The sequence below is a fragment of the Oncorhynchus tshawytscha genome, linkage group LG10 (genome assembly GCF_018296145.1).
Source record: "Oncorhynchus tshawytscha isolate Ot180627B linkage group LG10, Otsh_v2.0, whole genome shotgun sequence".
Classification (NCBI taxonomy): Eukaryota; Metazoa; Chordata; class Actinopteri; order Salmoniformes; family Salmonidae; genus Oncorhynchus; species Oncorhynchus tshawytscha.
In genome coordinates, this window is record NC_056438.1 from 46,628,148 (window position 1) to 46,655,859 (window position 27,712).

The window sequence follows — 27,712 nt, forward strand, 5'->3', positions numbered from 1 at the left end:
TAACTGCTGAGATCTCCAGTCATCGTCCTCATGCCTGTTCTCATGGGAAGCATTACAAGATGCTGCTTTCTATCGAAAGCAAAAATATGCCATCATGCATGTCCTGCTAATATCCCTGTATATGGTCAGGTCATTTTGGTCTGGTTAACACTGAAAACCAGCTGTGTTTAAAGGGATAGTTTGCCCAAATATTGTTATTATATTTTCTTGGAAGTAGTCCAGGGGCCAGGGGTGACTGCAACCCAAAATGAGGCTTTCACTGGCTAATATTAGCGTTGATTATCCTCCCCAAAAATTGGGTTAATTTGTGCCCACTTTAGCATTGTCTGAATTGCAAGCCAAAATCAACTTCAGCTAAAAAAAATGTAAAAAGTCATTTTCACGCAACAAAAGCATTTCAATTGAGCTGTATTCAATATTTTCTGAAAACAAACCTTGGTGATCTGTTGAAGGCTAATTTGAAACGTTACTCTTATTTACGAAATAACTTTAGAACAGCAGGTTGGTTCAGACATTTAATCATTTACCCTGAGATGGTTGTCTGTGGCTGTTAGAAAGTGGTGTGTCGGTCTCTCCTAAAGGGGCCGAGTAGCTCTTTTCACCACCGTCCCATTGTTAAGGATTGGTGTTCCTTAATAAGGACACTCATTGACAGTTGCGAGAGAACCAAAAGAGCCTGTTTTTAAAAGGCAACACTGTCTTAGCCTCTACCCGGCTGGCTGTCATAGGTTCCTCCTGCGTCAGATGTTCTGACTCCTAGGTTATTCTGGGGAGCGCGGTGCTCAGCTGCAAGTCGTAAGATCGCAGGAAAACCTTTTCTCTTTTCCTCCTGATAAACAAAGCCCCTCAGGGAAGCGAGTACCCTAGTCACAGATAGAGAGAGCCATCGTGACAGGGCCCATGCTCTTTATAATTCTATCTACCCTGACTTTTTTATAGTCGCGGGCCCTTCATGTGACTTTTCCTGGTAGACTTGTGAGCATGTGAAAGGCAAAATGGATAGCAATAGCGCTGGGACTTAGACCAGAGTAATGTTAAGTTGAGCAGGGTTAATGTTTATACTCAGAGAAATTGAGAGAGGAAGTTATTATGGAGCATGGTTTGAAGTGGACCAGTGCTATGCTCTGGCAAGGGGAGGGGGAGGGGGTGATCTGTCATGCCTCTCGTTCACTGTAAATCAGACGTCCATATTTAGTCGGGAGGGAGGGAGGGAGGGAAGGCCTAGCAGTTATGTAAACAAAAGCCTGGGCAGGCAGGGGAGGGATTGCACTGCGCTAATGTTTGAGTCCATTAACCACGACTATGATCTTTGGAGAGAGACAGGGCTGTTTTCAAATAAAGGACAGGGTCAGATAGAGCGCTGTCTAGCTTTTTCAGGTGCTCTTATCAGAGCACTTTCTAGAGTCAGTTTTAGTTGTATCCCTGACTAATGGAGCGATAAATCCAGGTTTTACTGGCCTCTGCGCTGACCAGTCAGTTTTGTGAGAGGAGGATTAGAACAGCCAAGCTTCAAGGTTGATCAGATTCACCAGGACAGCATAACCAAGCCAGGACATTTCCATTTTTTGCATTTGAGTAATTTAGCAGACATTTTTTATCCAGAACAACTTACAGGAGCAATTTGTGTTAAGTACCTTGCTCAAGGGCACATTGACAGATTTTTCACAGAGTCAGCTCAGGGATTTGAACCAGTAACCTTTTGGCCCAACGCTTAATCTCTAGGCTACCTGCCACCCCCAGGACGAAGGGACAGGGGGAACCAGGATCAAACAACTGAGTGAAAATGACTGACGCCATAAGTGAAGCGTGCCCTGAGAGCTCTGAGGAGGAGCGGTCCGAAGAACAGTCTGAGGAGGTGTCGGTCAGCAGGCTTCCGGTCATCCAACTCAAGCCCAGATCGCCAGGCACATCCCCCAAGATGTCCCCCCGTGACTCCCCGCGTGGGTCACCCCGAAACTCCCCGCTGCTCTTCAGGAAGCTGCTGATGAACCGGAGCATTAGTCTACAGAGGCGCTTCACTCTGGCCCACACTCCCAGGTAGAGACCTCCTTGTGTTCCATGCCTGTTTTATCTGAGCTTGGGGTCCCTCAGGGTTGTGTGACTACCCTGTTGTGTTTCGAGAGCAAACTTTCAAAGGTGGTAGAAGAAAAATCTTCGAGACCCTTTCTAAAGGTGATCTGAAGTTTAAGTCAGCAGTGAGGGTTTTTTATACTGCAGCTAACAATTACTTTTGAAAGTACTGACTTGTGCTGTGCTTGAATAGATGCCTTTGTTGTGTATGAGCAGAATTTCCTCTGGCCCGAGGTGGTCTAAATTAGTCGGAGCCTTGTTTCTTTGTTGTGTTTTGCACATAGTAACTGTTGATTTGAAAAAAAACATTATGGATTCTTTAAAGTTAGGAGCTTTTATGAAATGGTTTTTACAAGGTCCTCTTCATACACTAGAGTTGTTGTAATAAACAGATTTACACTCAATATTATGGAGTATAAAATATTTGTTCTCTGGATTTTGCTTGTTTAATTTTTAAAATCTCATCCCCTCTTTAATCTGCACACGTGTCCTTGTTTTTCTTGTGGACTGACAAAACAAATTAGATTAGGTGACCATGATATTCTTCAAGTAGGACTCCTGAGTGGCGCATCAGTCGAAGGCACTGCATCTCAGTGCTAGAGACGTCTCATTACAGACCCTGGTTTGATTCCAGACTGTGTCACAACCGGCAGTGATTGGTAGTCCAAAAGGGCGGTACACAATTGGCCCAGCGTCGTTCATTGGGTGCTCTGCTGAGGTGAAAAAAATATAGGCCAATTATGTACATTTGCATTAAGCCTACAACATACTATATACATTTACTGAAGAAGTGTTACAATTGTGTGACCGGAGTTTTATTTGTAGTTCAATATACAGTCCTTGAACATGGGCTCACTGATGACAAACTTGCCATATTTCATTTTTATTTGTATTTGGCAGTTATTAAGGCAGTTATATACCATTTCAAATATTACATGACATTACATTTCACAACACTTTACCAAACACACTGTGTTCCTTCAGTCCACTACTCTAACAACACATACCTACAATACAAATCCATGTGTACATGTGTGTAGAGTGCGTATGTGTGTCTATACCTGTGTGTGTCTCTTCACAGTCCCCGCTGTTCCATAAGGTGTATTTTTATCCGTTTTTTAAATCTGATTCTACTGCTTGCATCAGTTACCTGATGTGGAACAGAGTTCCATGTAGTTATGGCTCTATGTAGTACTGTTCGCCTCCCATAGTCTGTTCTTGACTTGGGGACTGTGAAGAAACTTGTCTTGTGAGGTATGCATGGGTGTCCGAGCTGTGTGCTAGTAGTTTAAACGGACACCTCGGTACATTCAGCATGTCAACACGTCTTACAAAAACAAGTAGTGATTAAGTCAATCTCTCCTCCAATAACCTGGTTAGGCCTAAGTTTAAGACTCTCTTTGAAGTGGAGTCATACAGTATCCTCAAGTTCTTCTGCGTTGTCAAGTACAAATGTGTTTTTTGACTAGGTGGCTTTTTGTCATACGCGGCAGTTCGTCAACTCTTCTGCTCGGATACTAGAAAGCAACGTGATGCGTGACGTCCCCTGAAAAGGCAGAGCCACGCTCATTCTAGTAGGACTTCATGAGGACAGCTGCCTGATAGGGACGCTTTTCAAGCCCTTCTCTGACTATGCCTATTGGTAGGATTCGTTTAATGAACCTGTTACGCCATTCCCACAAGTCATAACCCATGATATTGATGCAAATCAAATATTTACTGTGTTTGTGTTGAAGAGACGAAGCAGCCGGGCCGATTAAAGAGCACTTGACCTTATTTGCTTAGGAGCGAAATAAATATTTTGTCGGGTAGGACATATTTTTTCAAACAGCAAAACACTCACCGGGTTTTTTTCTCATATGTTTGTGACAGTGTCTGCCTCAGAGGGATGGGTGTTTCCAGTTTATACACCATGTGTTGCTTGTGCAAAGTGCAGTTTAGGAGAACGGAGAAAATTGCACTCATCAACATCACACACACCTTCACAAGAAGTAAGAACACAGGACTGTTAAAGAGGAGTCTTTGAATTGTTGTAAGCAAGGTAACGTATTTCAGCAACCATGAAAAACGTAAAAACCCTGAGACTGTTGACATGGTACAAAACCTTGTCACCTATGTGGAGGCTAGCCTCTAATTCGCATGTAAATAAACAGATGTTTTTTTTTTTTTACGGGTTCATACATCTTTATTACATTTTATTGGTGGGATCATTTTGCTCGGGCATTTAAGCATTACTCCTAATGGTCCTGCCTGTGAGTGTGTGATAATAACCAAGAAAGGCACTCCATCTTTATGGTTTATCTCAGATCTGTCCATCTCATGGAAATTTTGACTTTTTAAAACTATAATTAGAAAGAGGGACCATCCTGTAGGGACGGAGCTTTATAAAGGGCTTGAGCCCCTGAAAATGTACAGTGCCCCTAACAACGAGAACGAAACAAACTGTTGGAGATGAGTTATAGCAGGATGGCTGGATAAGGGGATGAATTCAACAAACTAGCAGTCTGTTGGAAAAACGTACAGACAGGCAGCTTAAGTTTATCAGGGCAGGAGACGATAAATGTTTAAGGTTGAGGGAAATGTTGGAGACCATGTTGGAGGAAACCACAGTAGTTCCTTCCGGTGTAATGTGATGTTTTGCTGTCAAGCATTGTGCTTTTTGTTGATTGCCTTAGAAAAACGGCTGGACTGACAAGCACTTCCCTAATAAAAGTGAGTCACAGTATAAAAAATGTTTAAAAAAAAAAACGTAATTTCTGAGCGATGAATGAAAGTACTGCACCTCAAACAGGTTTTTAGTTGATTGTTAGAAAAATACCTTTGACTGAGTCAAAGTCAGGTGAGGCATCCCTTTTTTCATAGCATTGATGCTCGTTTCATTAGCAACACAATTCAATCATATGCTACTTACTGTATGTTGTTCAGTCCTGTTGTTTTGTCTGGTCTTGAGGATTGTTAAGTGCTGTCCGGCGTTAGCAGGCGTAAAGTATCAAGGCCTGACCCCAACGGCATTCACTTTCAAGTGCCTCCAGGTGGTTCAACTCTCCTGCAGTTGCTTTACCCTCTGTCTGACATGACAGTGCAAAAACCCACATCCTTGTCCTTTTACACTGATTGTGCTCAGGTTAATCCTTTTGTTTTGGGGTACGGTTTTTCGTTCTCTGTCTAGGTCACCAGACAGTTGTCTTGAACACAACAGTAGCCTGTTTATAGTAAAGCAAGGCTCTGGGTGTGGTTTTACAAGGCTCTGGGTGTGGTTTCACAAGGCTCTGGGTCTGGTTTTACAAGGCTCTGGGTCTGGTTTTACAAGGCTCCGGGTCTGGTTTCACAAGGCTCTGGGTCTGGCTTTACAAGACTCTGGGTCTGGTTTTACAAGGCTCTGGGTCTGGTTTTACAAGGCTTTGCACAGTGTTCCGCTAAAAACTACATCAGGGCCAATGTTTGAATCATGTTATGGATCCAAATTGTCCCTCGCTTTTCGAAATTGGACAAACAATTAAACAATGTAATGCCTCTAATTTCCACAAGAGGCTGCTATATTCTGTTTTGTAGATACATATTTTTGCCTTTGGGTTTATGCTCAGACTGTTGGATTGATGTGTTTCCTTGACAGTAATCCCATATGTTGCCCACCCATGTCGTAGTCACTCTGAAGCCTCATGCAACATACCGTACAACATGCCTGCCCTCCTTTGCTGCAAACCAGCAGCAGGAGATATTTGTTTCATGTAAAAAAAAATAATCTTACTGTTGCAGAGGAAGCATGACCATAAACAATATGAGTCTGTTTTCATATGAATAACTTGAGGACTCACAACCAAGGGCACATTCAAGGACATATGAAGAGGGGATAGATGATTATGCATATACGCTGAGTTTACTAAACAGACCTTCCTAAAATTGAGTTGCACCCCCCAACTTAATCTTTTGTCTTGCCCATTCACCCTCTCAATGGCACACATACACAATCCATGTCTCAATTGTCTCGCGGCTTAAAAATTATTCTTTCACCTGTCTGATTGAAGTGGATTTAACAGGTGACATACACTATATATACAAAAGTATGTGGACACCCCTTCAGATTAGTGGATTTGGCCATTTCTGCCACACCCGTTGCTGACAGGTGTATAATATCGAGCACACGGCCATGCAATCTCCATAGACAAACATCGGCAGTAGAATGGCCTTACTGAAGAGCTCAGTGACTTTCAACGTGGCACTGTCATAGGATGCCACCTTTCCAACAAGTCAGTTTGTGAAATTTCTGCCCTGCTCGTGCTGTAGATGCTGTTATTGTGAAGTGGAAATGTCTAGGAGCTGTAGTGTGTAGCGTGTAAAAATCTTCTGTCCTCAGTTGCAAGAAATGTAAGCACAAGAACTATTCGTCAGGAGCTTCATGAAATAAGTTTCCATGGCCGAGCAGCTGCACACAAGCCTAAGATGCCAAGCGTCTAGAGTGATGTAAAGCTCACTGCCATTGGAGTCTGGAGCAGTGAAGTTCTCTGGAGTGATAAATCAAGCTTCACCAACTGGCATGACAAATCTGAGTTTGGCGGATGCCAGGAGAACGCTTCCTGCCCTAATGCATAGTGCTAACTGTAAAGTTTGGTGGAGGAGGAATAATGGTCTGGGGCTGTTTTTCATGGTTCGGACTAGGCCCCTTAGTTCCAGTGAAGGGAAATTGTAATGCTACAGCATACAATGACATTCTAAACGATTCTGTGCTTCCAACTTTGTGGCAACAATTTGGGGAAGGCCCTTTGCTGTTTCAGCATGACAACCTGCTCCCTTTCAATTGCTACCATGGTTATGCACATTTGCGTTTCATATTTCCTCTGTAAGAAACATGTATTTTAAACCCTATCCATGTAGGCCAATTCCCATGAGTGTAAAGGGTTAAACAAGCAGCATTTGCCAGAGTAGCCTGTTCTCAGACTATACATATAGAATAAACACATGCGCAGAAGATTCTGGACTAGTGCACGTAAAAAAAGATCCGGGGAAAAGTCTGATCCGCAGCTGCTCCATAGTTTAAGCACTCAGACAGAACTCCATGTCCATGACACCTCCCCCTCCCATTATCTATTGGATTTTAAAAAAACACAGTTTTATTGAGCTACTGGGGTGAGTTGCTGCTGCCTCATTTGGAAGCAGGTCAGTCCTATGAGTGCGGCTTGTAGCGGAGCTGTAGGGAACTGGACGAGTCATCCGTAGAGGACCGCAATGGAACTTTGCATCTGGGTTTAGAAAATACCTCTCTCCTCCTGCCTCCCCCCTTCACTAGCAGAGTCCTGGTAGGCTTCAGCAGTACAAACCGGCCCCTAGCACCATTCAGACTGCTCCAACTTCTCATCTTATGACCCTCTCTCTCTCTATCTTTTCTCTCTCTCTCTCTCTCTCTCTCTCTCTCTCTCTCTCTCTCTCTCTCTCTCTCTCTCTCTCTCTCTCTCTCTCTCTCTCACGGCAGAGTTAGTGTTGTTGTCTGTTATTCCAAGGCGGAGTAAGTGTTGTTGTTTCTTGTTCCAGGCCAGAATTTAGACCCAGTAGTTTCAGAAGAGAAGAGAGGAGAGTCTGATATAGACGGTTGAGGGGCCACACACTCCTGGGAGCATTTTTGGGATTATTTTCGCTCTGACTCGATTTTTATAAATTTCTTCAAGGTTTTATTTGAACAAAGAAAGAAGCAGCTTCTGGGCTCTAGAACAGCGCAGTATTTGTTTTAAGGTGACTTTTGGACCCTATTTGGAGGACTCTCGCACCCCTCCCCCTGTCAGTCCTCTGGCTATTGGGAAGATTGAGTTTGCTGTTAACCTATTTAGGAATGCGAGGAGTAAAAGTGAAAAGTTTATCTCAGCTTCTTGCTGGTGAGCAGAACGGAAAACAAGCAGGGAATTAGCTCCAGACCTGTGCTGACAGCTGATATGAGCCACAATTTAAATTGATTTGATTTGGCCCGTTGGTAAACTCATATGCTTTCTGAGATGGGCTCCTAACAGGCATCATTCTGCCTTTTTAGGTGTGTTTACACAGAGTTATGTGAACTTTATCAGAAAAAAAAGGACATATCCCCACTGCAGGGACCAGATCAGTTGAGTTTTCTGCTTTTCAATGAAGGCACTACTTTATCATAACAGGTTCTTCTTCTCAGGAATTGCGTGGACACAAACCAGCCCTAACATTTGCGCGAAAACCTGTTATTGACCGTGCAGAACTTGAATGAATCCCTCGTGTCTCTGCTAGATGCAGTAGGTGTAACTTGGTTCTGCTTTTGTGGACCGATTGTTCTCACAAGGTGTACCCTCACAAACAGTACCAATAGACATTGGACATTCACATTCAACCAGGACAGGCCACATAAATGTTGCGGTCCATTCTGTTCATCCCCTGTCATCTGAAGGCTGTTGCATCTCTGAATTCCACCGGTACCTTTGGCTCTTTGAAGTAGTTGGCACAATGATGAACAAAGACTCTCGCTTCCCCAGGAAAGCTGTGCATAGCAACACCTCCTCTCGAAGGCACTCATGCATTGGGTAGGTACAGTCCTGTGGTGTAAGCTGTTTGTTGTGATGAGTTACTTGCTGACACAACTGTACTGTGTGTGTGTGTGTACTGTACAAATACTAGGGCTGGAAATTGCCAGGGACGTCAAGATACGATAATATCACAATACTTAGGTGCCGATACAATATGTATTGCGATTCTCACAATTTTTGCGATTCTATTATGAATTGCAATTCGATACCACGATTTGATGCTCCAAACATATTGCTCACTGTATGTCTGCTGCAGAGAGACAAGAGAGAGCATGAGAAAATGAGTTTTGATCAGTCATGGAAATAAAAGTCCTGAAAACATTTTGGCTCACTATTTAAGATGAAGATGGAGAACAAGCTGTAGGATGAAAAATACTGGAGTTTTGGCGCAGGTACCGCCAATTGCGCTCTTAGCACCCTTTTTTCTATCTAGAACCTAAAATGGTTCTTTGGCTGTCCCCATAGGAGAACCCTTTGACGAACCCTATTCGGTTCCAGGTAGAACACTTTTTGGTTCCATTTAGGACCCTTTCCACAGAGGGTTCTGCATGGAACCCAATAGGCTTCTACATGGAACCAAAAAGACTTATCCTATGGGGACAGCCAAATAACTATTATGGAACCCTCTTTTCTAAGAGTGTAGCGCTAGTTAACGCTACCTACCAACAAAACAACATTTTAAATAGATACTTGGAGTCAAAGTATCGATATAATATGGTATAAAAATGATAGCGCAGTATATAACTGTATCAATCCATCCCCCCCATCACTAACAAATACTGGACTGTATGTTCTCTATCATAAGTTGTTTTTCACATTCATTACGCATGACAAATTATTACAGTTTTCTCCCTGTAACCAGTAAGACATAATTCATCATCATTAAATAAGGATAATGATCATGAATTAATCCTTAATAATGATTTGTTATGTGTTGCCTCTTTTTTTTAACCTGTTGGTTGGCGATACAAAAGGGTTTCTTATGTAGTGGATCGTAAACTTTCATAAGGCTCTCATCGAGGAATATTATGGAGAAGTAGACTCCCCTCCAAATCATTGTATCTGTTAAGTTTCACTGCTGTACAGAAAGAAGTGCTATCCCTAACAGTTCTAACATATTGCACTTGTCTGCATTTGGTTTCAGTTGTATCACTTTGTGCTCACTTTGTGCTCTTTGCCTTTCAGGGAAGTTGTGATATGCCACGGGATTGTTATTTATAGTAACATACTCAGCATTTTAGTTGGTGCTAAAACACCCTCAAGTGGGTGACAAGAGAAGCCAATGTTGAAGCCAAAGATCTGTCATTTGGTGGTGTTGCTATTCGTTGTTTAGTTTCAGCAGTTTTCTGTGGTGTGTTTTCAATGTTTTTATGGAGTGTTTTGGAGTGTTGAGCATTTTGTTATGTTCTAGGGCATTTTGTGATGGCACTGTAGTCTGGTTGTGGTGCGTTTTCGCTATGGTGCGTTTTATAGTTTCACTATGGTGCATTTTGTAGTTTCACTATGGTGCATTTTGTAGTTTCACTATGGTGCGTTTTGTAGTTTGGCTGTGGTGTGTTTTTGCTGTGGTGCTTTTTGTTGTTTTTTGCCCCCCTGGTGCATTTTGTAGTTTCACTATGGTGCCTTTTGTAGTTTGGCTGTGGTGCGTTTTGTTGTTCTGGGTGTCCCACCCTGAGGGCGCTGGGACCGGGGTATCGATGGCACAGCCAGTGTCCATTGATGTCTTTCCTTGGGGGGCGATGGACCGCAGCCAAGCAGAGTCACGATGATCAGACACGCCATGATCCCATATGAGGATAGACCCCTTCACCACACACACACACACACACACACACACACACCATGAGGGTTACCCATGTCAAATCCCCAAGTTTTCCAAGAAAATATATTGATACTGGTTTATTAACTAAATAATAAAATAATAAAAAGCCAAAGTTGAAATGACATATTGCCTAATCCATTATTCCAAAATTCGCATTTTCACTCCTCGACCGTGAGTTAAATAAATGAGAGACATGAAAATACGATGGGGGAGCTTTAGTAACTCTGTCTTTTGAGCACAGTCTTACCCCTTTGCCTCCAAGCAGCCCTCCAGCTGTGATTATGGCACAATCATATGAGCGGATCAAAGACAGAGATCTAGCGCACAGACAACAGAACAGAACACTCGCCCATAATATGACCAGATTAGTATCGCCACAGGTCTTGCCGCATGTCTCGCCAACCCGTTCCAAAGTGGAGTTCATGTAGGGATTAGGGAAATCTAAACTGGTGCGATAGGAAACATTTCAATCTACAAAGAGTTTTACAACAGAGTTAACAGAGAGTTATTCCGCAACAATACATGGTATTATTTTATTGTTGTTCATGAGAATAACCATTGTTCATGGTTCTATTTCACTATGTAATAGTGTTGTTCATGAGAATAACTACTATTCATGGCTCTATTTAACTATGTAATAGTGCTGTTCAGGAGAATAACTATTATTCATAGGAAATCATTCATGCATGTCGATTATAGAGTTACAGTGTACATGTTCAGGGAAAGCGCCATATAGGGTGACTTAATAACGGGTTGGTTTATCCTTTGTTTTGTTTGCCACTGGAGCCTGCCTCTCTCTGCCCTACATGTCATAATAGAATTCTGCTGGCTTCAGAAATCTTTAGCCCCCAATAGTGACAATCCCTCTGAACACACAGACATGAGCGCACATGCACTCACGCACACACACACACACACACACACACACACACACACACACACACACACACACACACACACACACACACTTTCTCCCCGGAGCCGAGACAAAGCAGTCTGTTATATTCTAGATGTGTTCCCAACCCATCACAATAGAAGCTCATAAGCTTGTTCTGGTAGTACCAGGCCACCATTCATCTCTGTAACATTTGGTATCAGGACACCGTTACGACTTGGAGACATCACTGGCATCATTTTATAGCAGAGATGGATGGGATTCACTGCAGTTCGACACCATTCAAGTCAACTAATAATACATTGATGGTACATTAACGAGGTGCAATGGAAGAGACAGTTATTCGTTCTGGTCTGAAAGGAATGTTTGGATTCCTAATAATGAATTGCCTTAGTACATTCTGTGTTCTACGTCTATGATCTAGGCCTAAGGGCCGTAGTACCCTAGAGGAGAAGGGCTACAGACAAGGTCTGAGCGAGTTGGTAGTAGAGATGATCTGTTCTGCTCTTTCTGTCTAGTTTTCAGCGAGGATCTGAATAGGGGTGCTAATAAGAGATATCTAGGGTGTCAAGCGAGGTAACGCAATTACAGGACAACAGTGTCAGTGTCCACAGGTTCCCAAAATAGCCCCCAGCCCAGAATAGTCGATAAGCGCTGCTGTGGCTGGGCACTGTCCATGTGCGTCAATGCTCTGCTCCATATTTTCAGCATGACTGATTTCCCCAATCCCCCCTTCCCAAAGCACATCGATCCAGTCCAGCGTGGCTGTTGGCTGGCCTGGGCCAACTCTGGCTGTCACCGCGCCAAGCCGCCGCTTCCAAGCCTCCCTCCCTGTTTACCTCCCTATTGTCCAGACCCAGGTCACATCAATGAACCACAATTAAACCAGGCCCAGTTTGGGCCTGTCATTAAGACATTGTGGCAAATGTCTTTCAGTTTATATTTACACCATGTCGACTGAGAATTTATTGAATTTATTAAGTTGAATTGTTTTGGGTCATATTTTGATGATGATAGCGTGATTGGTTACAACTAATTTAGAGCATTTTAGTAAATTGTCTTCAACGGATACGATTCGTAATGTTTAAGGAGGATTTTGTCCTGATAGGTGTCAGACGGATCAAGCATCTAATGCCTTGCTTTGTAGTGTTCTAACAAGGTATTAACTCTAAGCCCTATCTGTTCAGTCCTGACCTGGCCTCTGTATTTGAAGCCTGTTCTGTTCTCTCACATGGCATGTGGTTGTTGCCCTGGGTGTTGTGGAAGTATCAGGGCACCAGGACTTGTTTGTGACCACTAGAGGGAGGAAGTGTCTAGCTTTTGCATGGAGACTGGCTGAGCAAAGGAACAGTGGTTGGGAACAAACTGTGAGGATTATTCCTCGTTTTGCTATCAAGCACTCATCAAATCAAATCAACGTTTGTTGGTCACGTAGCCAGATATGCAGATGTTATCGACAGGTGCAGCAAAATACTTGTGTTTTTAGCTCTAACAGTGCAGTAATACTTGTGTTTCTAGCTCTAACAGTGCAGTAATACTTGTGTTTCTAGCTCCAACAGTGCAGTAATACTTGTGTTTCTAGCTCTAACAGTGCAGTAATACTTGTGTTTCTAGCTCTAACAGTGCAGTAATACTTGTGTTTCTAACTCTAACAGTGCAGTAATACTTGTGTTTCCAGCTCTAACAGTGCAGTAATACTTGTGTTTCTAGCTCTAACAGTGCAGTAATACTTGTGTTTCTAGCTCCAACAGTGCAGTAATACTTGTGTTTCTAGCTCCAACAGTGCAGTAATACTTGTGTTTCTAGCTCCAACAGTGCAGTAATACTTGTGTTTCAAGCTCTAACAGTGCAGTAATTACCTAGCAACATATACTGTATATTTTTTTAAACAATACACACATAATCCAGATTTTTAAAAAAAACGTTTTATGTAGGATGAGCCATGACTAGAATACAATATATACATAGAAAGTGGGTGAAACAGTGCGCAAACTGTCATGCACAAACACATGGAAATACACACATACCTAGCCATGGTGTAATCTCAGTGCATTAGTCTGCCTGGCCATGCTTCAGGGGTGATACAGTGACGTGGGGACTGTGACTGTGCATGCCTGGGCCAGATAGGGTTACATAGAGGAGGGCTCCAGACCAGGGCGGGGCCGGGTTAGGTTGTGTAGCCCACTCCTGACGAGTCCTCAGGCCACTCTGAGACCCCCTATCACTGACAGATGGCAGTTTATGATTCATACGGTGACACACTGATACCCCACCAGAGTACATGCCATAACATAACATTTGACATCACTGAGACATATATACATAGGCTTTGGCAAGTAACATACTCGAGCAGGTTCGCTCCTAGCTGGGTGACAACCGTTTTGGCTTCTTTTTTCTTTTTTTTTAAAGCCAACACGTTTAGCTAATATAATGGGTGCTGTGACAAAACTCTCCCTCTATCCTTTCAGTGTTTCCCCCTGTGCTCATTTTTTTTCCTGGCATAATCAGATTTGTGTCATTGTTTCCTTTGGCAGTTTATGTTAATAGGGGTCTACGCATGGCACCAAATGTTACTTTTCAACTCGAGCAGGTCCATTAGTTTTGATGTATGGGGATGTTGTTGGCCCACGCAGCCAGCGTTGCGGCGGCCCCAGACAGGCACATCACCATTGAGTCTGGCTCATGCGGGCCAACTGTAGCGTTCCCTAGGTTACTGACCAATGCCTATAGACCAAACACTGAGACAAGTTCTACTGTTCACTCGTGAGCTTTTTAGCAATCAGGTGATTTGACAATATTAAAAGGAAGACAGAAAAAGACAGACACAACATGTGACACTTGATGCCCTACTTTTCACTTGGTGGAATGCCTATTGTAGTCTGACTCGGCTTGTCAGCGTTTGTTACAATAATAGTCGGCATTTAAAAAAAAAATCTAGACAGGTCAACATAGCTCCAATGTTCTGTTCTAGAACCATTGTCTCGGTACAAATGGGAAGACGTTGACCAGACCTAAACACCGGAGTCTGGCTTTCCTCAGACGTCCACCAGCTTCCAGGATTGTGACGTGGAGCCAGGGTCCTCCCCAAGCCCTTTTATAACGCAGAAATTGGAGAGGATAGGAGCCCGGTGTGTATTCACACCACAAGAAGAGGCCAGAAATAATGTATTTGACCTTGTACTTCTAGCTCCTTATTCATCTTCTTTGATTACTTTATTTTTTGCTCTGTGGTGAAATAAGTCCAAATCAATTTTTTTTTTTCATTTATAGAATATTGCTCTGCGAAAAGGCCATCTGGTACATCTCACATCCCAAGAAGGCAGTAATGTTTTTTTGTCCACTAATATGCTAGTAATAGGCCTACCTGCCAAAGCACAAGTCATTGTGCTGATTAAGTCATAACAAGTGCATTTGCAAAAGGGCTCTCAAACAGAGTAAATATAGTGGCGTCCATTTTACATGATTAATGTGAATACAGCGACCTGATAGATAGATATGAGGAAGACACGTGGGGGGTAATTGCCAATAATACCCTGTTGCAAAAGACTTACATTCTCAGAATGTGTTTTAACGTATCTGTTGGCCTCACTCTTGTTGAGGAGAAAAGAGCTGTTGACAGGGCCGCAGTAGAAACAATGACTTCTTTTTTCATTTTACAGATCGGATTTCACGTTATTCCAAGTAGTGCTTTTGTTATCTCCGAATACTTAGACAATGAGATGTTTTTGTCTGCTTCATCACTTGTTTTATTTTATATTTGCCACAACATTTATAGTCGATTCCATACATTATTGTATCACATTCATAGAATTGAACTTTCGGGCTCACATGTGGTCTGTTGTCAAAAACGTCCCGCTGTAAATTCTCCTATTAGGACTAGAGTGGGTCAGCCGGATGAGGTTTCATATTTGGAAAACATTTACGTTTTAGAGTCAAATTTGTGCAATTCTACACAATTTACCAAGGTGGTAGAGAAAACGTGGCAGTTTTAAAGCAAGTGTGCTGCCGTTCTGTACATTTTGCCATGGGACGTGATGACAAATGTTTGCAGTTTTTTATATGATATTTGAGTGAGAGTGACAAACAAAATCAACGGGAGCCCTACGATCTGTAATTCGACCATGATTACTACAAGATTAGATTGCTGGCCGCTACACTAACTTACCAATGTAAATAATGTTAGCTGACATGGGCTAATTGACTGATATCAGTGACTGACATAAGAGAAAAACTGATGCACAACCACATTTTAAAATTGCACCTGCTGTATTCTGCTATTCTACCTAGCAACAATAAGTTGAGACCCCGACTGAACTAGTTGCCCATCCCTGGTCAAAACCACAAGACATTCCTTAGGAAGACCTGTGCCTCAGGAGGTACTAAGTGACCACATCATGATACTCCCTTCCTGTTATGACACACTACCTATCCTTTGGGCAACCAAAAAACAGCCATCCTTCCCCACCTCACCAAACCCTCTACTATATCACGCCAAAAACGGAAAACGTCCTGCTCCCTACATCCAGTCACGCTGCGGCTGCAATGTATCGATAGCCCTGTGTTTTTATTATTATCAGCAGCTCGTCATGTCCATTTTAATATCGAGGTAATACTTCACTTTTTCTGGTCATAGGAATACCTCCGGAAATAACATGTTTACTGTGCCCAATGAGAGAATATCGAAGAATGTTGTGCTCTGATGTTACCTGCAGGATGTTGTTCCCATTAATTACTACATTGATGTATTAGGAGCTAAACTAACTCACACTGCACTCCATAAGCGTTCCAGTCTCGTGGAAGTGCAACAAAGGGTTAATGTGTCAGACATTCTGAGGAGGCTGGAACCGTGCTCCTTGGGGCCACGCCCCCTTTCTTAGCCATGACCTCACAGTGAAACTTGCTCCCTGTCTAGTGCGCGCGCACACACACACGTGTGCACACACACACACACGCGTGCACACACACACACACACGCGTGCACACACACACACACGCGTGCACACACACACACACGCGTGCACACACACACACACACACACACACACACACACACACACACACACACACACACACACACACACACACACACACAGAGAGAGAGAGAGAGAGCAAGACAGAGAGAGAGAGAGAGAGACACACCCTCACTCTCTCATACAGGCAGTATAGGGTTAGAGTGGCAGGCTGGTACACAGGAACCACTGCTTCCAGTCATGTAGGACCACACGGGGACAGGAGTCAATGCTGAGTTTAAGTTCTAACAACCAGAGGGAAACAGATAGAAGACGATAATGGTGTTCCGTTTGTAAACCTGAAGAAACCTGAAACATGGACAGAATACCGAGACTGAGAGCCACTGAGAACAAATGGAGAAATTGACAGCATGCAGAGTCTGCGTTCTCTGGCTTTGCTTCAAGAACCCATCCATGTGCTTTTGTCATTGATGTTTCATACCGAACTAGAAGAATCTAGGTGCTTGAAGAGCAGATAAAATGCACATTTCTCCCATTATTATTCTCCCTATGTTTTGGAGCCCGTGGCATAGCTTCTGCGTTAGAGGTGATAAGAACCGAGGGTGATTGCAGAAGAGTTGGCCCTCCTGACAGAACAAGAAAGAGACAATTGGGTTGTACAGGGATGACAACTTGAGATGACAACCTGGAAAGAAGCACCAAGTGAAAAAGAAAAGAGCGAAAGAGAGAGAGAGAGAGAGAGAAAAGGAAGGTGAAAAATGAGTGTGCCAAGGAACTGTGGATTCTATTTCTCCGCTGAACGCTCTTTCCAAGCGCGGAACGGGAATGTCTGTGGATCGCCCTGTTCCGTCAACAGGCCTATTGACATCATACAAAAACGCAGGCGGTAATATGCTAAACAAATCTACATTTTGTTGCCTTGCCATTTGTATGCTGCCGTAGAATGCACTATTTGGAGTGGTATCACTAAAATTGATACAATGACTCAAAGTTGAAAGTTACCATAATGGCTGTTGAGATGACTCCAAAGAAGCCGTTTCTGTGATTACAAAGACATATCCCAGATATCCCAGGTTTCTTTATAATCACAGTCCTACTGTAGACAAAATGAAATATTAAGGGGTTTCTTTGTGAAATGTAGAACATCTATTTTCTGTGATCTCGATCCATCTAATCACAGCTAATCAATGGGATACTGTAGCAGTAAAAAAACACACAAAAAAACCCATTTCCAAATGAACTACCCTATCATGTATTCTCCATTATGAGTCTAACTTATTAGATAGGTGTTCAGCTTCATGGGATCATAAAAAAACCCGCATACTGTAGCCTACAGCGATATCGCTTCAAGGATGTCCTCCTACATTAGATATGTATGTTCAACATCGAAAACAGTAGCCTTGTGCATAGCAGTCGAGACTTGAGAACAGGCAGGTCCAGCAACAATCGCCAGGCAGGCAGTTCTGTAAACAGCAGCATAGAAGCGTCTCGAAGCTTCTCCCCTCCGCTATCAATTAGACTGTGTGGGCTGTGGGAGAACAAGTCACACACACACACACACACACACACACACACACACACACACACACACACACACACACACACACACACACACACACACACACACACACACACACACACACACACACACACACACACACACACACACACGCACACGCACACGCACACACACGCTCACACACACATATATACTGTATATACAGTGCACACACACGCTCACACACACATATATACTGTATATACAGTACACACACACACTCACGTCTATGGACATACTGTACAACAAAGCTCTCCATCGACTCCAATGAATCTTCTCACGGGGCTCAAGAAGTTGGGAGATTTCTTATGTCACATATAATCCATCCTCAATGCCAGTAGGGAGTGAGGAAATCGAGACATGAAGACATGTTTACCTTTCATTCCTCTGACTCTTTTCTCATGCCTGATCTATGTTTATCAGATATAATGCAGTACATTTGGGAGTATGGGAGTCAGAAGGCAGGGAAATCACTGGCCTCTGGTATTTTTTCTTCTTCTTCACAATTTGGATAGAGAATGTATTTTGTTCCCCCCAAAACAAAATATGTAGGATATGCCCGAACAATACCCAACAAATGTGTGAAATTCTGGAATGAAAGTACTTGTATATTTAATTCAGTTGGATGGTTTAGGCTTAGAGTCTACTGGAAAAAGCAATCGCACTTATAGTGTACCAGAGCTTTTCCTACCAGTGAGAACAGCCCACTTGTTTTGTTTCACCCTCCTGTGCTGTATGACCACAAGATGGTCCACTGAAGGGGATTATAGAACAAGGGGACTCCTGCGAGCTTCTGAATAACTCCCCGACCCAGCCTTGCTCCCCAGAGAGCAAAATGGCTTCCTGACTGTGAGTAATCTCCAGTGGGCAGATTCTGCGTGTAGATTGAAGGGATGAGATGGGTGAGATAAAGAGCAGTATTAGTTCCAGTTTTGGGGTTTTCTTCACTGGTTGTTTGGATGAATCAGGGTTAGTCGAAGGAGGTGCTTAAACTGCTCTGCCTCGAGTGGGGGGGGTTGGGGGGCATTGGCTAAGAGTTTCCTTTTGCAAGGGTGGAGACTTCGTTTTTTTTTTAGCGTGAACTCTCCATTTCTAACAAGTATGAACACAATGATTAAACACGCAGCGGACCAAATTACACAAGATTTGACTTCTGGGTTAAACCGAGATTAGACTGTGAGAGGCTAGCTGCCAGTCTGATGCTCTATCATTAGTGGGCCGAGGGCGATCGATACCACAACCCAAATAAAGAAGTTTCCTGTTGTTGTTGTAACCGGTCTCCGCGGGCCGCTTCATCGCCTGCCTGTTAGCTGTCTGCTCTGGAGGAGTAGGGCTTTAAGTGTGGCCTTCTGTATGTGGCTGTTGGTGCATATGGACCTGCTTTACAATCCATTTTCCCGTTGGAGAACCTAGGAACACATGATTTAAATGGTGTTATTTTGCCCCTCCTTCCAGCTGTCTAAGTGAGCAAAAATGATAATCCGTCAAACGTCTGAAAAGCCTTTCATCTATGGAGGGTGTTATATGCTGGCTACCTGGTAATCTAATCCCTCATCACCTGCAAGAGTGCCTATGTCAAATCACCAAAAGCTTTACTCTTTACTTGGAGTGACCCTCTCAGCCCAATCTATTCTCATAAAGAAGCGTACAAAGTGTCATTATTAAAGCAGCTGGAGAGGGAGATACACGGTTTTACACTACGGGTCAGGCACTCCCTCACATACACTCACCGGACAGATTATTAGGAATTAGTACCGGGTCATACCCCCCCTTGCCTCCAGAACATCCGGAATTCTTTGGGGCATTCTACAAGTTGTCGGAAAGGTTCCACAGGGATGTTGGTCCATGCTGACGCGATGGCATCACGCAGTTGCTGCATATTTTGGACGGCAGTACATTCATGCTGCAAACAGTCTGTTCCATCTCATTTGAAAAAGATGCCCTGTTGGGTTGAGGTCTGGGGACTGCGCAGGTCACTCAAGTAAACTGAACTTGCTGTCATGTTCCAGGCAATGTTTTTGCACTCCTCAATTGTCTAGTGTTGGTGATCGCGTGCCCACTGGAGCCGCCTCTTGTTGTTTTCCGCTGATAGGATTGGGACCCGGTGTGGTTTTCAGCTGCAGTAGCCCATGCGTGACAAGGATCGACGAGTTGTGTGTTCCCGAGATGGCGTTCTGCAGACCACTGTTGCACTGGGCCGTTACTTGTCTGTTTTTGGTCTGCTTGTTTGCTTGCACTAATCCTAAAGTTCTCCTTCGACCTCTCTCATCAACTAACTGTTTTCGCCACAGGACTGCCGCTGACTGGATGTGTTTTTGCACCATTCTCTGTAAACCCTAGACACTGTTGGGCGTGAAAAGCCCAGGAGGGCAGCCATTTCTGAGATACTGGATCCAGCGCCCCTTACCGACGGTCATACCACGCTCAAAGTCACGTAGGTGATTCGTTTTGCCCGTTTTAACGTTCAATAAAACCGTAACTGAGTGCCTCGATGCCAACTTTGTCTGTAGGACCGATACATTTTCGTGAACGGGTGGCGTACTTAATAAATTGGCCAGTGAATGTATAGTGCCCTTATGGGTGCATCTTCAGACATAAGCAGAGAGGCTTGTGAGGAGTGGAACTGTAAAGGGGAGGATGGATACAAATGAGTCTGACGTCAGACGCCCGTCTCGCAACCCTCCGGGCGGCAGGTTAAGATTCGACTACCTCTGATTTACCATTGAGACGTTCTGCTCTGCTGCACCGAAATTAGATACATCTTTTTTTGAATCGTTATATTTTTCATTCAGTTGACTGAATTTAGTTGACTGAGAACACTTTCTCATTTACAGCAACCACTTGGGGAATAGGTACAGTGGAGATATGTCATGTCATGCTATATTTTATGTTCCATATGATGTTATGATGAGGTGAGGTATGAGTAGGTGAGACATATAGGTGTTGGGTACATCTGCTTCCCTCCACAACACCTTTTGTTTCCTGAAGAAAGCGGTGGTAGCGTACTTCAGCTGATGGGGGGGTGGGGTGGGGGGGATATTTTGTGTTATTCGTAGAACCTAGTAGCCTAGCACTAGTTTTTTCGAAGATAGGAAAGAAGATAGATATTTCCTGGAATTCCAGAGTGAATCCTGGCGATTCACTGTCATGGTCTGTGAACGTCCAGTTTATAGACACATGGATCAACCTCAATCTATTCATTTCAAAATCTATTTAAAAAACTAAAAAACAACAGGCACAGGCTGTACATTTACGCCTGTGGTTGATTTGCATACATAAGCAAACCGTCGTAGAAATTGATTTAGAGAGGCACACCATTACCCTTTAAAAACCTTGTTACCAGCCGCAGTAATATGCTTGAGGGAGGCAGACGAGCAGTCACAGTGTATCCTCACTTTAAATTGAAGGCGAAAAGCCAGTTGATTAAATCCATTAGTTTATTAAATCTGTTTTAGCCATGCCGTCCATCCTCTGCTTCCTCCACCGTTCAGACCCAGCTGTCCGTCGAAGGCCCTTTAATTTCATTTCCCTCAACACTCAAGTAAAAGGCCAAGTTAAAAAATGAAGCGGCAATGACATTTATGCAAGTAAATGGCACGGGGGGGAAGGGGGGAGTGGAAACATTTAATGGGGCCTAAGGATTATTTCTAAATGAGACATTGACACAACACACGTATGAGCTTTGTGTGTCTGCTCGGTCCGCTCGGTGTCCAAGCCAGAGGTTTGATTTATGTGTTATGTAATTTCATGTGAGTAAAGGGTTTGGGGCACAGACAGTTTTGGCTAGTGGTAAGTGAGTGAGGTAATTGAGGGTGCTTTAGTCACGATCCCCAGTATTCTACAGTAGGCCTACTTCCTGGAACAGAGAGTTGAACACATCAACCCCCTCATTCAACTTAACTTGAAGTGAGTGGAAAAGGAAGATATTAATGCTTGATATGTCAAATGTAGATAATATGAAGCCTGGGCCGGTGCTGTTTTTGTGGCCAAATGCAACTTAATAAAATAAAAAAATTGGGGCCAGAAAATAGAAACGCATTCTAAGAAAACATGACAAATTGCTTAGATTAGATGAATGTACTGCATTTGAAACGAAGGTTGACAATTGATTAATTCCATGGCATGTCACATCAATGTGCTCTTGATCAAATAATTCAAGCCATTATCTAGAACCCGAAACACCTCATTTACACAGATTATAAAGTCATCAAGCCTTTTCCACAGAATAGCCTATAACTCATTCCTCTGGCAGGGGAGGTGCCGGTAACAGCCAGGAGAGGACTCGTTGTTATTAATGTGTCTAGAGGCATTTCCAAGCTTTTCTTAAATCCCTTCTGAGTAGGGTGTAATGGTGGGTCTTGGAGATCCTCACAGGCATTCATCTATTCACAGACAGAGGCCTATTTGGGATGGCACTTCTACGGTGTGCTGCGGGGGTCATTAGTTACACGCTCACCGAGAGTTCTGTCGTGATTGAATAACTCTTTTGACTCGCCATACTGGATGCTTTCCTAATACCCCCGACTTAACTGTCCACTAAGGAGATCTCCAGATCCAAGAAGATGTGAAACGCTTTCAAAGCCACCCCGTAGAAACCGTGAATGTGTGCCACCGCAAATACTAGACCATTAGCGCACATGCGAACGGGCTCTGTGTAAAAGTCGTCAACAATGCCAGATAGCACTGCAGACGTTTGCAGTAATAATATCCCGATCCCAGCTGTGTTCCTTCTACTACTTTTCCCCACTCCAGTCATCAGTTTATTCCAGACCGCCTTCCCTTCCCTTCACCTCAGCCCTGGAACACACACTGCAGTAGCCTGAGCCCCTTTCCCCTCTCATCTCACTCTAATGTTTTCTCTTGAGTGCAAAACGATCCCGGAGGATAACAGAGAGAGAGTGTCCTCATTGAGTCCCTGCCCCACAGGAGACCCTCCTGTTTTCATAGCCCAGGTCAGCCCCGGTGTTCTACGGTTCCTGCATGGAAAGACTGATGCGCCCCATTTGCTCTGTTTGTAGTTAGAAGGCCCTTTTTATGAATTATGACTCGGAGGTTTTCGACTCGGCGGCTTTTATAGTGAGCCTTTAGCCCTGCCGAACTAAGCAACCGTCCTCTTTACAATTCGCTGTTGTGCGAGAGGTGTTCATTGGAGCAGAATTGTGCTTACGTACTTTGTTTACATGGGCTTCTATTTGTTTTAGTCAGTATTAGTATTTTATTTATGTGCCTAATGTCATATTTATGTTTCAATGCGTCGGTGAGGCTAGGCCCGCGTTGGGTCAGTAACACTGTCCGACATTACACATTACATACTAATTCACAAAGGGGCCTGTATGTAATATGTCCTCACCAGACCTCTCAGACTGTATGGGTCATACGTCTCTTCCTGGTGTCCCAGTGCCATACGAATAGTTTTTATTTGGGGGTTTGAGGAAAGCGCTTGTGCTTGGAAACGGTGATTAAACCAATCAGAGAGAACTAGGAGCACACTTCCTCTGGGTTCCTCGAATCCCCATAACATGACCTAGCACAGCCGGGGATTACCAGTCCCAGAACACCAGATGGCTATCTCAGCGGCGTTTATAGAGTCATAGGGATGTACTGTGCAGCAAGGTGTGTGTGTGCGTGCATGAGTGCGTGCGTAGCCCGAACACAACAGTTAATTAGCTATCTTTGGAGTTGTGCTATTTGTTTGCCTATATTTCTATTTTACTGGGAAGCCTTGTAATGTCTTGCCCTGCGGTTAATGCTCAGGTCCTTTGCATGCCAAATTTGATGAGTTGGATCCATTGAAGTAAAACTCATTGGGAAACCTCAAGTAAGCGAGTTCTAGAATGTTATGTACCCAAATTAAGACTATGGTCCATGGAAACGTGCAACAATATAGAGAACCTACAGTATAGTCGCCCCAATAAAGTAATAAAACGCAGTGAAAGTGAGTGCAGCCAGAAATGTATGCAAAACCAATCAGCAGGCATGCCAAAATGCACACGTGCTGATTATACAGACCACCCAGACTGTGATTTTTCATACTTTTTCGCTGCTTTATTTGAGGGTAAAACTGCTCACAAACCATTTAGTTTATTAGCCATTAATTAACTCTTTGTTCATGTACTTATTAGCATATACAAATCATGAACGACAAGCCTTATACATGTGTTTACTTGATTTACTAGTAAACAAACTATGTACTAATGTTTATGATTAGTTTATATGCAGATCTTCAAATTAAGTGTTACAAATACATAAAGGGCATGGGCAATGTTTTCATTATATACTGTATAATCCATTCATCATAAAATAAAGAGTCAGCAAATGAATTATGTTCTCTGAGCCGATACTCTCTCCTGGCCCCAGCCCATTCCACATGTGAGGGTCACGTCCTCTCTCTAATGTCTGATTAGGAACAATGGAGACACAGTACAAACGCACACCAGACAGGCTGAACCAGAACGGTGTCCCAGGAGACTGGTTATTCAACCTCAGCGGGCAGGGAGTGTCTTAATCCGACAGGCCTATAGTTTCACCCCAGTACCCCTCACAACCCCCTCCTCACCCTGCCTGAGGCCTAATGTCTAATGCCACAGGAAAGGCAGTACATTGGAAACAAAACAAAGTCCCACTTGGGCGATATGTTGAATGTATGTTTTTGCGCGACGTTTAAATGCCTGTTACGCAATAATCAAGGTTTTGTTATTTTTCATTTTTTCTGAGCATTTATGTCCGCTTGCTCTCATGTTGTATTTCTGGCCTCGTCTCCTTTGGTCCATCTGTGCTGTGTGTGCGCCTTGCCATTTATACCAGAGATCTGTGTGACGAGATACACGTCTCCGCCCTAACAATGGGAGTCGTTGTCCCAAAGGCGGGAAGGCAGGCGACAAGGTTAGGTTCAAAATAAGGCCATAGAAATGCATTGGCCTGATTTTTTGACCGATTTTTTTTAGCTCTCGCTTCGCCTCTTTCTCTATGGTCTACACACATGCCAAACCCCTCCCCCTGCATCTCACGCCAACACAGTCGAGAGATCACATCTTCCTCTCTGACCAGCGGTTTCAGCTCGCCATTTATATTTGAGGCTTGGTCCAACAGAATGGGTCATATGGACACCAACACACATTGAGACATTATTTTACTGTAATGGGAGGAGATGTATATTTTTCTAACGATACCCTTTTTATGTCCCAACTACTCCAATTGCACGCATTGCAGACACTACTAAAACGAGTGTCATTATGGAAAATGAATGCTCAGTTTGTCACGCACGGCTTTGGGGTAACCACGTACCGCTAGCAGCATTTTTGCCAAAGACTGTTATACTAGCTGTCTAGTCTGTGTTTTATAAATGTGCAATAAGCATAAACACACCATTTATATAGGGAAATGGCATTCGTTCTCATTCTGAGAAGTAAGGTAGGCCACTTGATTTCAACATCTGAACAAACTGGACAGGCTAGCATGCTGTTCAAACAGTTGGAGAATGACAGAAGGGTGTGTTCATAACAATTCAAATGTTCAACCTTGTAGCTAGCAAATACACGGAACAAAAATATAAACGCAACATGTAAAGTGTTGGTCCCATGTTTCATGAGCTGAAATGAAACATCCCAGAAATATTCCATACACACAAAAAGTGTATTTGGTTTACATCCCTGTTAGGGAGCATTTATCCTTTGCCAAGATAATCCATCCACCTGACAGGTGTGGCAAATCAAGAAGCTGATTAAACAGCATGCTCATTACACAGGCGCACTTTATGCTGGGGACAATAAAAGGGGATGGGGAGTAATGAGGAGTATTTATCTCTGTTATAAAGCTCTTTTGTTAGGGAAAACCTCATTCTGATTGGCTGGGCCTTGCTCTCCAGTGGGTGGACCTATGCCCACCCATGGCTGCACCGCTGGCCAATCATGTAAAGTCCACAGATGGGGGGGCCTAATTAGGGCCTAATTAGGGCCTTTATTTAGGGCCTTTATTTCAATTGACTGATTTCCTTATATGAACTGTAACTCAGTAAAAGCTGTCAATTGTTGCATATTGCATTTATATTTTTGTTCAGTATAGATCAAAGTAGGCTAAACGTGAAATATAAAGATTAGCTGGCTAACCACTAGCACGTGGGTTTAAGAGATTGTTGATGAGACCTCTATTCATGCTCTATAGCCTAACGCCTGCTACAAGAAGTTAGTCATTATTAGTTCATGTGCATTATGCATGGTTTCAGTTAAATTTGTAACAAATTTTCATAGACGGACTTGAAAGCCAGATCAGTGATTATTGCACAAAAAAAAGCTGGTTAAACTATTTTGCTAAAATAATAAAATGATCAGTGGGTCTTCTGGTTGTGGAAGGCTTATATTTACTAGGTTGAACTTCACAAGCCTTGAATTCATTAGATTATTGCTGACTGTTTGAAATGCGGTGTATTTGACCTTTAATTGTCCAACAATGCTTTTTTAATAAGAGACAACATTAAAAAAAACAATCTAGATATACAGTACCAGTCAAAGGTTTGGACACAGCGGCTCATTCAAAGGTTTTTCTTTATTTTTTATCATGTTCTACATTGTAGAATAATAGTGAATACATCAAAACCATGAAATAACACATATGGAATCATGTAGTAAGCAAAAAAGTGTTCAACAAATCAAAATATATTTGAGATTCTTCAAAGTAGCCACCCTTCACCTTCATGACAGCTTTGCACACTCTTGGCATTCTCTCAACCAGCTTCACAAGGAATGCTTTTCCAACCATCTTGAAGGAGTTCAAACATATGCTGAGCACTTGTTGGCTGCTTTTCCTTCACTTGGCAGTCCAACTCATCCCCAAAAAAATCTCAATTGGGTTGAGGTTGGGTGATTGTGGAGGCCAGGTCATCTGATGCAGCACTCCATCACTCTCCTTGGTCAAATAGCCCTTACACAGCCTGGAGGTGTGTTTTGGTTCATTGTCCTGTTGAAAAACAAATGATAGTCCCATTAAGCGCAAACCAGACGGGGTGGCGTATCGCTGCAGAATGCTGTGGTAGCCATGCTGTTTAAGTATGCCTTAAATTATAAATAAATCACCGACAGTGTCACCAGCAAAGCACCCCCACACCATCACACCTCCTCCTCCATGCTTCCTGGAGGGAACCACACATGCAGAGACATGCACACATGCAGAGATCATCCGTTCATCTACTTTGCGTCTCACAAAGACACGGCGGTTGGAACCAAAAATCTCAAATTTAGACCAAAGGCCAGATTTCCACCGGTGTAATGTCCATTTCCCCGTGTTTCTTGGCCCAAGCAAGTCTATTCTTCTTATTGGTGTCCTTTAGTAGTGGTTTCTTTGCCGCAATTCGACCATGAAGGCATGACTCACGCAGTTTCCTCTGAACAGTTGATGTTGAGATGTGTCTGTCACTTGAACTCTGTGAAGCATTTATATGGGCTGCAATTTCTGAGGCTTGTAACTCTAATAAACGTATCCTCTGCAGCAGAGGTAACTCTGGGTCTTGCTTTCCTGTGGTGGTCCATGAGAGCCAGTTTCATCATAGCACTTGATGGTTTTTGCGACTGCACTTGAAGAAACTTTCAAAGTTCTTGAAATTTTCCATATTGTCTGACCTTCATGTCTTAAAGTGATTTTGGACTGTCGTTTCTCTTTCCTTATTTGAGCTGTTCTTGCCATAATATGGACTTGGTCTTTTACTAAATAGGGCTATCTTCTGTATACCAACTCTACTTTGTCAGAGTACAACTAATTGGCTCAAACGCATTAAGAAGGAAAGAAATTCCACAAATTAACTTTTTGATTACAACATGATTTCATATGTGTTATTTCAGAGTTTTGATGTCTTCACTATTATTCTACAATGTA

General features: G+C 43.2%; 1 protein-coding gene across 11 annotated transcripts in view; it reads left to right on the forward strand.

Moving 5' to 3' along the window:
- Nucleotides 1–27,712, forward strand: part of LOC112260312 (cAMP-specific 3',5'-cyclic phosphodiesterase 4D) — a 60,055-nt gene that overhangs the window by 1,059 nt on the left and 31,284 nt on the right. For 8 of the 11 annotated variants that reach the window (XM_024435316.2, XM_024435321.2, XM_024435319.2 and 5 more), the window contains exon 1: nucleotides 1,283–2,037. In XM_024435316.2, coding sequence (XP_024291084.1) covers nucleotides 1,784–2,037 — 254 coding nt within the window. In that variant the 5' untranslated portion in view covers nucleotides 1,283–1,783. Of the gene's footprint in view, nucleotides 1–1,282; nucleotides 2,038–7,561; nucleotides 8,601–16,469; nucleotides 17,177–27,712 lie in introns of those variants that run through there. The other 3 variants (XM_024435317.2, XM_024435326.2, XM_024435324.2) reach the window with 3 other exon arrangements.